The following is a 17,623-nucleotide window of genomic DNA, read 5'->3' as shown; positions in this document are numbered from 1 at the left end:
AAATATAGTACACCCATAGTATATGTATTTTAAGCACCAACACCAAACTAGGTAATATAATACTGATTATTAGTTTAGTTACTTTAAAATATTAATCTTTTTTGAGCTTTCAAGTTCTAGACTTGAGAAGATGCTCCACTGTTTACTACTCTTACATCTAAACTGAAGAAACTAAGAAATGGGGAAGGGAAAAATTAATCTGGAGGTCAGCTTTAAATCACTAGAGCTTAGTTACAGATAGAATATGAAATGCAATTAAATATGGCAGACACAGCAACTCCTGTGGTGTATTGCAGGAAACTACTGCCCCTCCTCACTTGGATTTAAAATATTTTAACAAATGCTTTATTAAGCATCTACCATTCACTTCCAAGAATCCTCACCCTCCATTCCAGGTCACAAGAAGTACATATAATACTATTTGTAATTGCCACTGTGACCCCATTTTCTAACTGCAACAGAGATCTAGTTTTGGCAGAGTATTGTTGTGGCAACTAATGACACGACTTTTAAGAAAAGCAATACATGGATCTAATGTTTTTCTCCCAGTATGAGACATACCTGTAACATTCAATATTAATTCTGGTATTTAAAGATTCCTCAGTGCAGCTTACTGAGCACATACAGGAATAGGCCTGTACAGCACCCATATCATCATACTGCAAAATGAAATTATTCTCTTTATAGTTTTCAAATTTCCTTTTTGTGACCATTACCTTTATTTTTAAATACACAGTGAAGTGCACTTATTAGAGATGAAATTTCAGAAGGTTGGGACCTAAAAGAACCATCATGATTCCCAAAGCACAGCAACACTATGAAAGCTGGCAATATTTCACTCCTCAGGAAGAAAAAGAAACCCTCTTTGCCATTGCCTCTCCAGGATGTTGGATGATGGCCAGCCCCAGAACACCTTCAGCAACAATAAAGCACCTTGGAAATTCAAGTAATTCTGAATAATGTCAGAACTACTTACCTACAAAACTCTGTTTTTTACTCTCCCACAGTGGAGCTGCTCTCACACCATTTGCCACCAAGGCAAAAAAGGCTTTCTTTACCTGCAAAAAAAACCAAAGAACAACTAAACAAATCTTTGCCTTGTCTTTGCCAGACACCAGCAGAAGGGTTTCCTCTTTCACTAGGAGAAAAAAAGGTGGCATAAGCAGGTACCTGGTATTCAAAACAGAACATAAACCACACAGGCCAAACAAAAACCTTAAGCCTTTTACTTTCAAAATGGTTAAAAAGCTAGAAAAAAGCTTAGCAAAACCAGATCTGTATTTCTTCTATTACAGGAACATTCGAGATGAAAGTCTCCGATATCTCCATAGAGAGAGGCTTTAGTTTAACACCTGAAGACTGTGCTACACTCCAGTCAATGTTCACTACAGCAAGTTGTCAAAAAAGATGAGACCGAAACAATGTCCCCTCCAGCTTTCAGAGTCTTGATTTTTACAAATTAAAAGGAATTGTCTGATTATTTTAAATACGACTGAAAGTTAAAAGGATTAGCTGGCTTGTTTTGCTGCTCAAGAAATCAACAAAGTAATTTCATTTCTTAATGAATTAACTCTCCTTAATTTCTGAATCAGAAATTGCTGCTCTTCTGAAAAGAAACACTTCCCTGTCAACACTGGTTCTCTGAAGCATGAAGGACTCAGGCTTTAGTGCACCTCAAATTCCTGATCTCTTGGTGATATGTTCAAGCGTAATATTCTTCCTGTCCTGCTTGCACCCCTAAACAGTCTTCCTAGGGAAAACACAATGAAGAATTGATGGTTCTTGTCCAGGTCTTAACCTGGCACAAAACTAGGACACAGCCAATCTATTTTTCTATATCCATGGAATTGGTCCTCAGTCCAAATAACACAGAAATAGCAATTGCAATTGCTTAACAGACCATGATTACACAGTGGTATCTTAAGTGTCTGCTTTAAATTATGTGCCAAGGGGCTCCTCTCCACAACAGATTAAGGAATAAAGCGGCTTCACAGTCAATGGAATCAGCATCCAAAAAAGCAGGGACAAACAAAAACATAGGTAACAATCCATATTTCTTGCTACCTCTACACAGCTCGACTGCTCTCTCTGACCATGAGAAGCAAATCCACCCTCCAAACATCAGCAGATGACAGCTCTCAAAGCTGCCTCCTGAATTCAGAGATGCCTCTGCCATATCACCAATGAACAAGAATAACAATCTGCTTAACAACCACCACCCCTAAACTGCACTGAAACTGAAGAAGCCATGGGGGGAAAAACAACAACAATAACAAAAAAATAGGACCAGAAGTAAGACTAAAATACACACCACAGTATTTATCTAGAAAATGGTTAAACAGAAAGGTCCCAGAGGTGTTCAGGTACCTTGATGACACAAGGAGGAGTTGGGCTAAACAAACACGACCAAATCCACCACGGGAGCAAACTAACTCATGAGGGAGACTGAAACCACACAGGAGCCCTCCAGGCAGATACATGAACTGTTCCCACACAACAGCATCACACTTAAGAGTTCCTGCAGCAAAAACTCGCTGCAGTGAGCTATTTGGGGAGCAGATATGAGGCAGAAGAGAGTTCACACAGACTAACTCCACCTCAGGGCAAAGTAAGTTCTAACCACTCTTCATCAAAAAAGGGGGAAAGTGCACTCACACTGCCTGAAACTGTGAGCCTTCAGCTTCGATGTCTCTCCATGACAACAGCCATCACACGAGGTAACAGCCACTGTCAGCTCATGTCCCAAGTCTTTCACAAGAGCAAGATGTTCAAGCTGTATCAGAGCAAGAAGGTAACAGCTAATCCATTAAAGCCAGGGGGAGAAATAGCTTTCTTCCAGATAGTAATCATGCACCACAACTCCTCAAGCAAGTTTACAAACTCTAATTGATAACCTGGAAAAGAAGCATGCCCGTGGCAGAAAAGATGTGGAAAGCCAACTACAGGACTCCAGGCAGTCTCCAAATTCCTGCTGCTACTTCTTTCCCAGACACAGCAGCAGCAAAGAACACCACCCAGCACCAAGTTCTGATGGGAAAGACAGTAAGGCTGAGGTATTATTTTAGATTCAGAAATGATACTTCAAGAGGGACAACTCCAAAGACATACTATTCAAGATGCTAAACTTGTAGACTAATTCAGAAGGAAAAAAAAGAAAAATATTCTTCAAAGGATCAGTTCTGATCCTGCTTGATTTATCTGCAAGTTATTTGTCTCCAAGAATCTCAAGAATCTTCAGTTAGGTGCCATCTTGTCTAGCTTTAATAGGCATATTTTGGAAAAACTGCTGAACAGATACAGCTACTGAGACAGCTCAGACTTAAATCTTGCATAAAAGCTAGTGAGTTTAGCTTAGACATTACAATGTTAAACATCTGACGTAATAAATCACCAAAATTTAGTAAAGAAATATTTAAACTCATCCCCCTGGGCTGTCCTCCCATATCACAGCTCAAGTGACATTCCTACTGTTTTATAGTAGCAAGTGTTACACAGTTACCTTTTAAATAAAGTAAAAATGCCACCAGTTCTTAATGTTAATACTTGTCTTTTATTTAAGGTAATTACAAAGCAAAATCCCAACTTAATTCCTATTTACTAAAACTGCTTGCAAGCACCAACACACACTCATCCACTCACGCTTTCCTTTAGTTTCTGTGGTTGACCAATTTCAGTTGCCCAAAGGACTGCTTGGTGGCCAGCCAAAGCACTGGGGTGTGGAGCTGGGCTTCTGTCCAGCACATTTAGATGTTTCATGCAGAAAATACCCACAAGAACCTTCCATTCTGTTGATATATAGTTATTAGCCTTTGAAGATCTCTACCATGCCCCATCTTTGGACCTCCAACAGTGCAGTTAAGTCTCAACCCCACCAGCGTTGCCGTTTCTCTGATCTGGAGTGTTGGACTGGCCTGACCTTCACAAAACCATTGTTCCTCAGCCAGAGCCCATAGATTGTTGCTGCTCAACACCACGTACAAACATTCTTTGAACAAAGCACTTTTGTTCTTATTAACCATGCAGTGGTCCTAACACACACAATGAACCACTAAAAATGGGATTTATCTGCCCAAATTTAGGGGTTGTTCTGTCATATATGCTGACCTTGCACATTCACCATGTGTCTTGACAGTCAGCTGGGGGAAACAGTGATTTCTGAGGCACAACTCACCAGCCTTTAACAGAGGTTAAGTTGCATCCCACGGATGCCATTTCCCCCCCTCACTAAGATGTCCAGGCATTTAGATGAAGAATCCCACTCTGTGTGACTGTTTTCTCCAAGATTTTGCCCCTTAGGTAGAAGAGCCACATTACAGCTAAGGAACAAAGCAACCGAAATCTTACATGTATCACAGATCACTTCAACAAGAGGTGTTATTACACCAAAGTGAGCAAAACAGGAACGGGCTCTCTTTACCACAGGAACTCATTAAACTGACTGTGAACGTGCTGAATAAAAGAACACACTAATTCAGGTTAGATACGACTTCTGGAGGTCATTCTGCACACCATTCAAACATTTCCACTGCAAGTCTTAAGGAGCATAAAGCCTCCTCCAATATGGAAGTCATTACCAAGAAAGCAGGAGTTAGACCCAGACATGGGAAGTCCTGTTTTTCAGGTAGTAGAATATTTGGAAAATCTTGTCTCTTATGGTTAGTGAGTTCCTAAACAAGCTTGATTACTGGGCAGTGAAACCAGAAACAGTGGTAGAAGATTTCACCAGACTATAGAAGAAGTTTTTCCTCACTGACAGGAAATACTGAAAGGGACACTCCTCGTTATGACCAGTAATCCTACAAGTCCTTGCTGAAATGCTCTCTCCAGTAAACACCTCTGAATGAGGGAAGCATCTGAAAGTAAAACTGAAGATGAGCTTACTTACAAAAATTCAGCCTATGTACACAGGCACTTTTGTTTTACTTAACACTGTGTTATGAAAACTGTAACTCCATGTGTAAGTGACCAGTGGCTTAAATTTATCTTTATCTTCCAGGACTGTCCCATAAGGTCAGGAGGGTGAACTGCTGCTGTTGTTAAGAACTGGTTTCATTTGCCTTGCAATAAGATTCTTGTTCCTGACAAGATGATGGAAGAGCTGTAACAGCTCCTGGTGCTTAAGGGTCAGTGCTGAGTAGAGAGTCCTACTGAGCTGAAAGACACACAGCTCACCACTGGCTCAAGACAAAGTCAACTTGAAAGAGCCTGGAGGGAGCAGAAGCAAGAAACAGTTATGGAACATCTTCAGATATGGCAGCACCAAGCAAGACGATGCAGCTAATGACTGTCCAGTAGCATAGACAGTGTTAAAAGATCTGCCAGAACTTCTGTGGCGTGGCTGCTGTCAAAGGGCAGGATGATAAATGTGCACGTCTCTTGCCTCATCTTTCACTGCATAAGCCAACACCAGGCACTTGCCTGAAAAGTCCCATATATGACCCCAGGAAATGTCTATTTTATCAGAATAGGAAGGAAGAAGCTCTTTCTAATTTTTGGCACAGAGTTCCCATAAAAGCAGTATCAGACTCACATGACCCCTGATGCTTTTATCATCTGCTTCCTAACGGATGGATGCTCAAGGGTGATCTAAAACATTCATCATCATTTTCGCTGGATAAATCAACAAATTCCCAGTCTTGTTTCATGATTATTTTTAAGGACTACAAAACTAGAGGCAACGCACACCTAAAAAAATACACATGTGGACCAGAGTATCAAACCCAAATCTTTCAGGCAGTCACTGAGAAACAACCATCCTTCCCAGCACAGCAAAGTACAGAGTTTGATACGTAGTTGAAAGGAATTTGCAAGAGGCATCCAGCTTAGCAAACTGGATAGGAACAGCTGGAGAAGTATAGGAAAAGGTTAAACTCCTACACCCATATACTCAAAGGCTCTAAGTACCAAAAAGCAAGGCACGGAGTGGCTTCTCAAGGGCTTCCCCTGGTAAAGGTGAGAAAGCTTTCCACTTTCAAAGGAGAACAGCAATACCTTCACAATATGAGCAAATATGGCAAAATCACTCTAGAATACAGTCTTTGTTCTCACTGTTGGAGTATGAAGATGCAAGAAAGAGTTACCCTGAGACTTTCCTCTCAGAGGCCAAACACTCTCATTTCAATAGTTCTTACCAAGTAAGAAGACAAAGAGAAGTACAACTGGTCCTTGTTGTAGCAGGAAAACCATCAGGCCTCTGCTGCAACTTCTGTACTATGAAAAAACTGGGCAACCCACACTTCACTCCCTCAGTCTAAATGTCTTTATGAGCCAACTGACTCCCAAATGCTTTTGATGTGAAAAAACGAGGAACGAGGCAACCCTTTCTAGCCCAACATAAACAGGACTGTATTTAAGTAGTGTGGCAAGTTCTCTTGACTGCCCAAATCTTGGCAGATCTCCAAGAGAGGAAAAATAAAAAACTACTGCATATGAGGGAGAGGTAAACCTGATGGTCCAGCTGCATAAGACAGGTTTATAACATGTTTCCCTGCTATTCCCTCACATCACCAGGATTTTAGGCAGTGCTTCTTCTGTATCAGGCTGAAAGGCACATCTCATAATCCTTGGTTTTATGTACTTGTTTGACAATGCAGCCAGCAAAGAGGTAAAACGAGGTAACCAACTACCTGAGTCACATTAACACGGTGTCATAGAGGGTGCAAGCCCACTCTGAGGGGCAGCAAACTGTAATCTTTTCTTCACTGAAAAATACTCTTCAACAATGACTGGAGTTGCTCACATGGTCTTTTCTTCCCCCCCTCTTATTCAATCTCAGCTTCTACTGGGAGTTTTTGGATCCCATGTGATGCAATACAGACCATTGGAGAAGGCCAACCACCCACTGTCACCCAAACAGAGGCTATGACACAATATTTGGGAACATAATAAAAACACAATACTAAGTTGAAAATACAACTTTGCCACTGAAAGTCTTTGGAAAGCCCTCCTCTCCCACGCTGTCAGCATCACTGTCAAAGGACTTATTTCTGTGAAGTTGGAATTAAGGACTCCTGCATTCCCCCCCAGATCCCACAGTCATCACCCTGATAATACCAAAGCAGTAAATACATCATGCATTTTTGCTTCATGACCCAATGCAATGACATTTAAACACCTTCAGTTGAGAAGGTTCTTCCCAAATGCAAGACCTGAAGCAAAGAAATTTCAGGGAGGTGGACTGATTTTCCAGAGGATCTCCCCACCAGCTTTCCAAATGGTGAGGAGGAAACTGAGAAACACCTCTAACTTGTAATCTAGGGATGATACCTAGTGTCAGGAAACAGTTCATGTTCTCGCACAAATTTCTTTTTAGAGGATTATTAATTGCTTTGTCCTTTATGTTTCCCAAAAATGGCTGGCAACATTGGGAAGCATATTCAACATTAACTTGCAATTTCTTTTTCTTTTTTTTTTCTTCAAATACAATTGTAATGCCCAATCCAGACATCTTTTTAAATTACAGAGACCTACAGTCCTGTAAAGGAGCTATTTTAACTAGTTAAAAACCTCTTTTATAGTGCATATGTATAGTTCAGTGTTTTTACAAACTGACTCGTCTGGAGAGACTAAACCAGTGTGGAGACTACAACCAACCATTTCATCATGATGGCATTCAAATTAATTTTCCAATTATTTTCTTCCTTGGTCTGTGAATTTGGTAGAAGCATTTCCTCCTGGAAGGGCTATGCTGTTAAAAAAAAAGGCTACTTAAGGACTTATTAAAGACTTTTGCCTTGAGGGAGGGCTGAGCAGGTCTTGAAGAGAAGAATTTCTTCCTTTACCTTATCACACCCTCAAGTAGATTAGAGAAAAACTGGACAAACCTGTTATTAACTGAGAGGCTACACGTTTGCTTTAGCATCTGAAAAACCCCAACCAGTAAACATTCACAAGCAGCTCCTCTAGCTCAGGCTGAATTTTGGAAAGCTTACATGAAACCAGATCAAAATTCATTTCTCTTTCACAGGTGACGGAAAGGGAACACTCCTGGTAAATTATGTACTTCTAATGGCCATAGCTTATTAAAATTTAAGATCTGATGGTGTAATACCCTTCAGACCCAAGCTAAAACCCAGAAAAAACAGGTAGTATCTTATCCTCAAGTTAAACTATGCAGGCACAGGTTCTAGATTTCTCCCCAGAGAGCAGGTGCCATGTCCACAAGCAGAACTCCTCCCTGTGCATGTGAAAAGGTCCCAATCCAGCTGAAGACACCAAACCAAGACCTGAACTGATGTTCTATGTCAAGATGTCCATCCTGTAGCTTTCTGCTGTTAGATTTCACACCACTATGGGCTATGAGGTGACATCAGGTAAGTCTGATGGGCAGAGCCAGTGGGACCAGCTGCATGGGGAAGTGGACAGAAATTCTTTCATAGATGAAGATCTTACCAAAAAAGTGGTGATAGGGCAGGGAAGGCAGGAAGAATGACACATGACTTTCACTCAGCCAAGCACAAACACCTTCCCTAAACCTTGTGTAGAAATTCTTGCTTAATTGACACATATTGTCTTCCTCCAAGATACAGGAATGAATGCTTCCTTTTGGTTTTGAGAGCTGCAGGAATTAAACTCCTGTCCTTGTTGTGTACAAGCAACAGGAGCAGCTCTGAAAAAAACCACAGCAATCTCACCATATTATGGTGCTGATCCCAGCCTGATCTCAATGAAGGGAGCTTTCATGTGGCTGCTCAATTGCCTCAGCCCACATGCTGGTTAGAAGCTAAATTAGATGATTCTCTTACAGTTCTGTGGGATGGGTAAGCAAGGAGGGGTATTCACACTCTCAGAAATGCAGACAGTAGCAGCTTCATCAGGGAAAAACCTCAAAGCCAATTAAGGAACAGACAGTCAATCCCTTTGTAAAGCTGTGAGAACTCTGTTGTGACAGCAGACCAGGAGTCTGTTGTGTGTCCCTGGAAGCAAACGATTCTAGAACATTATTCCTGGAAACCTGATTTATCTCATAACCTTGGAGAGAGGCAACACCCCAGTCAAGAATGGACTGGAGAGAACCAGAATAATAAATCCGTTTACTGAATAGATTCAGCACATGGGAGGGAAGCACAAATCCTCTTCCACTCTTCTAATGGGGAATCCATTGAATGCTTTGCAGAAATTACAAGGTATATTTACGTTCAGCTTGTTAAACCCCTAAAGAAGTTTCCAGAGCATTGTTCCAAATATTCTTTTTTAGTTTTGTGGTAGAAAAGTATCTGAGCTCTTATTAGCGTGACAGCTACTGACAAAATCCTACAGAGGTGATAACAACACCTGGTCCATTAGCAACTTAGGTAATTTCATTAAACAGAAGGGTTAAATAATCTAACCCTCAAGTCACGCAATTGTCCAAGATTTCTTCAGGATATAAAAGGAGAGAGTCTTTAGTATTCTGAAAGCTTATTCTCATTACTGTTTGATTTTTATTATTTTATGAAGAAGCCTTGGACAAATACTTCATAAACAGCTGCAAGGTCATGGTGAGTAAAAGCTGCATAAATTGACTTTTAACAAGTAAGAATATCATTTTGTCAAAGGTTAGACTGAGCTTTTCACCCTAAGAGAGCTTAGGCAAACTTGACAAGACACAGCCACTACATTCACTATCAGATCATTCTTGGAACTGCAGATTGCTGCTTGATATGAAGTAGGGAAGCCTCTGTCTTGCATTTACCTTTTACATTCCTCTTGAAGGGTTAATTGCTCTGCACTAGAAAACAAGCTAATCCTTCTCATCTTTATGTAGCCTGGGCAAAGCCACAACAAATTAATACATTTCTTTGGAGGTCAGACAGAAATCTGGTCTTAAGAAAGCTTTTAGAGTTAAGCTTTAGAGATTGCTATAAGCTAGGTAAGAGGCATTTCCTTAAAAAATTCAAACAGAGTTCAGGATGTGGGGGGGAAATGCACTGGTCTTTAGAGAAAACAAATTTATGCAGCAACAAGGAAAAAAGTGAAATCACATTAGTAGGTGATGTTAGTCAAAAGTAATCTGACTGATAGATGGTAAACAAAGTGCTGTAATTTGTTGACCTTTGAATTTAATACAGGAATTATTTTCCTTCAAAGCATGAATATCAAAGGGTAATATCAGTTTGCTGTGTCACTGTATGTACCTGCTGCAGGTTAAACCCAGCAAACAGGCCTGGATGTCACCTTCTTTCCCCAGATCACTGCCACACTAAATGCAGCAACACTTGTACAGTGCTCAAATGCTGTGCTGAAGACACAAGCTGGTGTAAATCTGCACTTAGCTCAGTTATTTCCTGGAGCCTATTACAAAGATACCTCAGATCCATTTAGTGAATAATTATAATGATGAACAATAAGTGAACGGTCATTCAGAGAAACCCTTGAGGGGACAATCCCCCTAAGCCCTCCAAGGGGCTGTGAGGAGTTTGTTTTCCTACTATTTTCATCCTGGGAGACGTATAAAAGATGAGAAGGTTTAACCACTGAGCTGCACATTGTTGCAACTTGCCCAGTTTCCCCATCATCCACAGAGTAAAATTTCCAAACTTCACAGGATAGCTCACAACCTCTAATTGTCTCTTGACTCCCTTCCTGGTCAGATCAGACTTTAGAAAGTTTCTTTAATGTGTGTCAAGCAAAGATAGCATCTTCTCTGGGAAAAGCCAAAGGCTGAAGCTTGTCACAAACAAGGAGCACTCGTGGGTCACAGGCAGGGAAAAGCCACAGCACTGAAGTACGATATGATTCTATAAATATTTATGAGGAGCAAATACAAATGAATAAACTGAAAGGGTGAAAGAACAGTCCACTGTCAGTCTAAATCAAGAGAACTGTGCCAGCCAGCACTTTCCCAGGCAATATCTGCCACTTCCCAGGGTTCAACACAGGGTAGGGACCACAGGCAGACTAGAGGCAGATACTCTGTTTTGGGGGAACTATAAGTGAAACTGTGGGAAGGCAAACTGAGCTGTGTTAGTTGGCCTCAGGCAGGTGAACAGAGCAGGGCTCAGTACACTGTATTTATTTAGTGCAGATGCTTGTGCCAAGGGGCACACTGTCCAGCTGGAGCACAGTTCTCTCACACCAGCTGAGCTGATGCCCAGCACAAGTGCAAGAGCCACACCACGGCTTTCACAGCCTGTGCACAGGGCTGCTCTGCACACACAGGACCAGAGCACTGTGCCAGCACTGGGAGCTGCCAGAGGTTTGGTAGCTGCTGGAATTGAGGCCCCCATGCCTTCTGACTGACAAATAAACAGGTGTGAACACACTGTCAGCTCATTCTTGCTCTTCATTAGCTGCTATTTCTGCTATTTAAAGCCTTCTTTCTATTTCCAATGCACCTGACCATCTCCACTCTCAGTCAGGGTTAACACAAGATTCCTTATGAATCTTTACACTAACTCCCCCATAGACATCGAGTCTAAACATTTACCTGTATGAATCAATGTTGCTTCAGCAGTATAACTTGGGCCACACTATATAAAGTGAACATCTCCAGTTTTCCCATAGCTAACAACAGGTCTGGAATACTTTCCACAGTGTCTCATGAATAATTTTCCAGGGTAGAAACATGGGATGTGTGCTGTGATTGCTGACCAGTAGAGGGAGATGGGATACTGCAGCCAAATAAAAATCCAAAATCCAGAATCTTTCACAGGATGCCATGAGAACACAACCCAGATCCATTTTTTTTTCTTCCTCCATTGATTGTTTATAGCTTATACAAAGGGAGGCAGAAGGTGAGCCCTTATATAGTCTGCTTTAGTTCTAGCACTATTAAAAACCTGAATTCAAATCCCCGCAGAACTTTTTCAAGGCACCACACCTTTTTTTGGTGGGTGTTTTTTGTTTATTTTTTTTAAATTAGGAGAAACACTGATGTGGGTAGGGGTGAAACAGATCCAGGAAAGAAAAATATCCATTTGAGAGGATTCATAGGACATTGAATGTTTCAAAGCCATGTACTATATTTTCAAAATAAGAGCTGATACAAAGTCCTGAAGTACTGGAAAGTACATAATTTTAAACATTAAAAATTAAAACATAAGGAACAGTTTAGAAGTTTTTATCTGACTACCTTTGTTAAATTCTCCACTTATTCAGCTGGCTTAGGAAAAAAAAAAAAGCTATTCTTTTTTTATATTCCAGACATGTTTGTGCACCAGCCACACTGATCAAGTTGAATCAATATAATGTGTTGTGAAGACAATGGTGGTGGCACATGGTGCCAGGCAAAAAACTAAAGGGAAATATTGAAGAGAAGTATGTAAAAGACCTCCCAGCAGTGTAGCCCAGACAGGCATTCAGATCAATCAGTTTAATTTTTTCTTAGCAAAACCTGCTAGGTTGGAAGACAGTGCCCATGCAGGAAAAGTATTAATGCTTTACAATATGATGACTTTATAAATTAAAACTAATGCAACTGGGAATAAATGTAATGGTGCCAAGTTCAAAACATGCAGTTTAGTTTAAAGGACAAAAAAAGCTCCTCACCAGCAATACCAACTCAAGATTTGGTCCACCTTTATTGAATACTAGAGTCTGAATGAGTAACTCCAGACTTGCCTTCTACCACCACTGCTTTCAAACAGCTGGAGAAGCAGGAGAATATGACTCCAGGATCACAGACCAAGGTGTGCCTTGTTCTCCTCCAGTTGTAATCCAAGACCATCATTAGGGATGCCAAATAAGACATTGGTCAAATGTTGGTGAGTTCTTCCATTACCATTAAGTTACCTCTTTTCCTTTATGGTTTCCCCAAGTGTTACCTCACCACCTGGAGATGAAACTCCCCCTTTTTTATGTTAATGGTATTAGCACAGCTCCAGCAGTGAAAACTGGTATCTGGCATGATGTAATTCATCAAGGGGACTGAAGAATCCAAAAGGAATGGGTGACCTGCCCCAACAGCCTCAAGATTAATTGGTTAATTGAATAAAGAACATCCGTCTTTCAAATTTCAGTGGTGATCAAGCTCAAGCCTTTGACTCAGGTGACCACTGACAGCTGAGAATGCAGGTACCAACTCCCAACATATTATCTCATAGTGAGAGGAAAAAATATCCCCTGGAATCAAAAGGAAGCCAACAGTCTTTGAGAAGGGCTGAAAGAGTGACAATGAACCCTACCATCCTAAATTTGACCTTTCAGGTCAAAGAGGTCTGAGTTCTTTACTTCAGAGTTGACAGACATTTTCTCTTTCAGGTAGAAGAAAGGAAACACTGCAGAACTTTTTCCCCTCTAAGGCAGTGAAAAAGTCAGTGTAGGTTTTCCACGTTTTAGCACTCAATCCAGCATTATATATGATTATCTGATACTCAGGATGGATCTGTGAATTTTTTGGGACTGAGTATCTTCTGACTACATTGTTTCTTCTGACTGCAGAAAGCTGAAGTCTGAGCAGTACATTCCAGACCAAAATTACTTAATGGGCTTAGTTAAGCCAGAATTGGAGCATCTTTAGAAGGAAAAAAACACTGAAAAAAACCAAAAAGCAAAAAAAATACCAATTGCAAAATCCGAGAAACAAAGCAAGCCACAGCTTTCTACCACCCTGCAGAACAGATTAGCCTGTTTCTATAGCAGGCAGCTAATTCCTTCTTTTGGCAAACAAACTCTTCAGACAGAGCCAAGAGTCTAGCAGATGATTTACTGATTAAATGCAAAATGAGAAACTGAAAACAAAAATTTTCTGGAGAATGTAGTAATTTGCATAATTAAGCCATCCATTTTACTCCTAAATAGTCTTTATTAATATAGCAGGAACAGGCTCAAAACACCTGGGTACACTTCAGCTGTTGCACAGTGATCTTACATCAAATGTTCTTATGCAAATTCTGACGGCCATGAAGAAGCCAATATAAGTTTGGGCTCATCTGACATTTTTTTTGAGAGAGATTCCAAGTGCAAAACAATTTACATCCTTTCTGTTCTGTTAGGAAAACCTCTCTGACTCCTCCTCTAGCATAACATGAAAGATACAGTTGAAACAATATGGTTTTGTACAGTCAAAGCACAGCACTATGGGAGACTTTCTCTGCAGGAGATCAAATTTCATTTAACACTCAGGAAACATCTAAAAAAAAAAAAAGAACGGCAAGCAAAGGCAGACTGAAAGGAGGATACTCACTTGTAGCGTAGTGTCGAAAACAACGAGCTTAGAGCTTGTTGGAACAATGTCATAACACTTGTGTGACCTCATGAATCGCACATAAATGTCACTTTCCGATTCTTCAAGTGCTGCAAGTAAAAACATTTTGTTGTTTTATTTAAGTGACTTTAAAAAAAAATAAAATTAAAAACAACAAAAAGAAGTAGTAACAAACATGCCAAATCAACCGGACACCACTGCAGAAGGACAACCCTAAAGCAAAATTCAATTTCACACATTCAGATACGGGCAGACAGTCACAGGTTTGCACTTTGCATTTCAGACTCATCTTTCCTTTCAGATTAAATGGAACAAAACCAAAATGCATTGTTCTTCTTTGATGAGGAAGAACTTCTGTACTGAAGAGTTATATTTTTTTTTCCCAACAGCAAACCACTGGAATATGCATCTGAACTCTTGTTATGTACAAAAGGAAGACAGTTTGAAACTTAAGTAGTGTTGGGTTTGACCAGCTTAAGCTCCTTAAACTAATATTTCTTGAATCTCATCTCTGCCTGGTCCAGTTTTCACACAGTAATTTTGTATTTTCTCAAGAGGCAGCAGGCAAGTTCTATTATCAGTTCCATTCTCTTCAGACTACTTCACATACAGTATCATGAATCCAACACTTTGCTCATAAAAACAGGATCCATGTGGCTGGAATGGTTTTAGGGGGACATTTCTGCAGCAAGGACATGCAATCCAGTCCATATGACCTCAAATTTGCATTTGTCAGAGTTCAGATGCACATGATACAATCCCCTGATCTGCTGAGGTACGTGAACTTTTACTTTTTTAAAGCAGTTTGACTCTCCATTCTTTACAGCAGGTACCTAGAACACAGTCAAGGTTAACCCCTCCGTCAGAGATGTACCCTTTATACCCTGTAATAATGAACAGAAACTTAGTCATATGTTAAATTTTTGAAGAGCGGATGAAAAAGAAAATAAACAAAAAACCCCTTGAAATACCTACTGAGCATTGAAAGACTTCAAATTAGAGAGCTAAAACCTCAAAATTCTCATTTGCTAGATTTACTCAAAGCCAGTCATCCAGTTCTGTAAATTATTTATCATCATTTCCATAGTGGTTCAGCACACACTTTTTAGTCCAAGTTTACGGAAGCAAAGCTGGATCTCCCCTACAAGTGGCTGCTCCAGGATTCAGGCAGCCTCCTCTATATACTATGGAAGTCCTTCATCTCCAACTCTCATTACTCTTTAAATAAATATATAAACATATAAATAAACCCCTTTTCCCTGCTGAAACAAGCAATGTGAAATAGAAGTTATATAGGAATACAGAAGACAAATCCAACAAATTATTTTCTTTTTTTCTTCCACTTTTTTCCAGTTGGACACTGTGTTCCTACAGAACTCAAGACCAGAAGTGGAAATAGTAGGAACTCGGAAAAATTGAGAGGAGATTAGGAAACCATGTGAGGAAACTGATAGGGAAAAGACCAGGCAGACAGACTTGGACAAAGCTGTAGGAAGCCACCTCCACGAGGTGATCCCAAAGGGGAACTGGTACTGACCCATCCACGGCATGTATGGGAGAGGCAAAAAAAGTAGTTTGGGACAGAGAAATCTTTATCTAACTTGATGATATACTAACATCTATCATCCTCTAAGTTCTGCAATACCATAAACAGCTACTGTCTCCATGAAATTAATTTAATGGTCCTGCAATAGAGTTGTTAGAAGGGGTTTTGTTTGTTTGTTTGTGTTTCTGTTGTTTTGTTTGTTTTTTTTTAAATACTCAAACTATAAGCAGGGAGGGGATGAGATATTAATCAAGAGAAACAACATTATAAGAACATTTAAATAACAGACCAAGAAGTCTGGGCTTTATAAAGTTATGGTTGCTTCTACAACCATAAGTGCAGTCCCTCTGTGCAGTATCAGAGTCCTTATATACTTTAATCTCAACTTTGTATACAATTAAGATACTACAGGTAGAAACAAGCATAGGAATACCTCAAATAGTAGACACCACCTACTATTCCATCAAAATAGTGAAATAACCATCCCTGGAAGTGTTCAAAAAGATGTGTGAATGTGGCACTTAGGGACACCGAATGGTGAACATGATGGTGATGGGATAACAGTTGGACTCAAACTAGAGGTCCTTCCCAACCTAAATGATTCAATGATTCTATAAACTACAAAGCAGCCAATTATTTTGAGTTGAAAAAAAATTACCCTCTTAGCAGAGTATATCATGGCTCAGTAGAGTCTTGCCAACTTATCTTTAATTTTGCAAATGTAATGTATCACAATAACAAGGGCAGAATAATTTAATAATTTAAATTAATGGCAGCCACAGTTGGGAACTCCATACTGACCAGCACAGTGAGGGTGGGCCTATAAACCCTCCTCTCACTTACCAAACATTCCCACTCTCCAAACACAGCTTCAGCTGGACCTCAATAATCCTCATCCACTCCGCATTCATGGATTAGTGAAGTGCTATCTCACCCTATGCTGTCTTCCAACTCCAAGGAGATACCACAAAGCAACTGTTTCCCTTTAACTGTAACTGGAAAGTTAAAATTAAAAAATTCAGAAGCATGAGATAACCATCTGTGAGCACTGCTAACTCTAGCAGGATCTGAACAAGGATCCAATTGTCCAGCTGGAACTGAGGTTTATTTCTACAGAAGATCCTTATACTATGAATAAGTATAATGCACCGCTTTATTAGTTACTAACTAAACATGCAAAAGATAAGCAGCACTGATTTAACTCTCAAGTCTTACACAAGTCCACCAAGTGTCTCTTGGAAAGGATATTTAAGACTTTCCAGCACCTTCAGCTACCTGGGATTACTAAACAGTTGCTGCAGCCTAATTCTTTGTACGGGTGCTGTGTGTGCGTCATGTGTAACAACAGCTGCTCAGCAGAGAAAAGGTCTCCCAAACAGAAGGCTCAGCACATCCCAGGGATGCACTCACACCCATCTCTCCTGCACAGCACAACTGGGTAATAAGGGTATAATCACAACAGGGGCATAATCTTCTGTACAGTTTCTCTCCCCTTCCAGAGGACAACCTTACTGCTTTTGGTTGTATCCAGCCACCACTGTCCTGCAAATATAAATAACCAGATCTGAGCACCTGCATCTCCATGAGGATATTTCTACTTTATTACCTATTTATTTTATAGTTCCAGTCTTAGCTATTTTTCTGATAATGCTCATCCTTCCTGGCTACTATTAAGCTTCTGCAGTCTCATGCAGTACCTGCAAAGCAGCACTCCCTTTGGATGGACAAGGACAGATGCCTTTTAGCTCAACTTAAAACCTCCCTCAGACTCTGCATGTCACCTCTGATCTGCAGACAAGATCAGTTGTCCAACACACAGGAGATACAAACACAGAACTGCCTCCAGCCCAACCTCAGCTTTCCACAGCTCATGATCTGGAGGTCAGCTGGCTCACAGAGCAGATCCCCAGCAGGAGGCATCTCAACCTACAGCAGGATCGAGAAGAATCCAC

The 17,623-nt window shown here is 40.4% G+C and overlaps 1 protein-coding gene across 7 annotated transcripts in view; it reads right to left on the bottom strand.

Moving 5' to 3' along the window:
- The window catches only part of PRKAG2 (protein kinase AMP-activated non-catalytic subunit gamma 2), a 211,618-nt gene that overhangs the window by 15,231 nt on the left and 178,764 nt on the right, over positions 1-17,623 (bottom strand). For all 7 annotated transcript variants that reach the window (XM_032675097.1, XM_032675117.1, XM_032675106.1 and 4 more), the window contains 2 exons: positions 14,105-14,214; positions 977-1,058 (listed from right to left, as the gene is read on the bottom strand). In XM_032675097.1, the coding sequence (XP_032530988.1) occupies positions 977-1,058; positions 14,105-14,214 (192 nt within the window). The remainder of the gene's footprint in view (positions 1-976; positions 1,059-14,104; positions 14,215-17,623) is intronic.

This window comes from Chiroxiphia lanceolata, chromosome 1 (genome assembly GCF_009829145.1).
Source record: "Chiroxiphia lanceolata isolate bChiLan1 chromosome 1, bChiLan1.pri, whole genome shotgun sequence".
In the NCBI taxonomy this organism is placed as follows: domain Eukaryota; kingdom Metazoa; phylum Chordata; class Aves; order Passeriformes; family Pipridae; genus Chiroxiphia; species Chiroxiphia lanceolata.
Note: the sequence above shows the minus strand (reverse complement) of the source record. Positions and strands in the feature narration are given on the sequence as shown.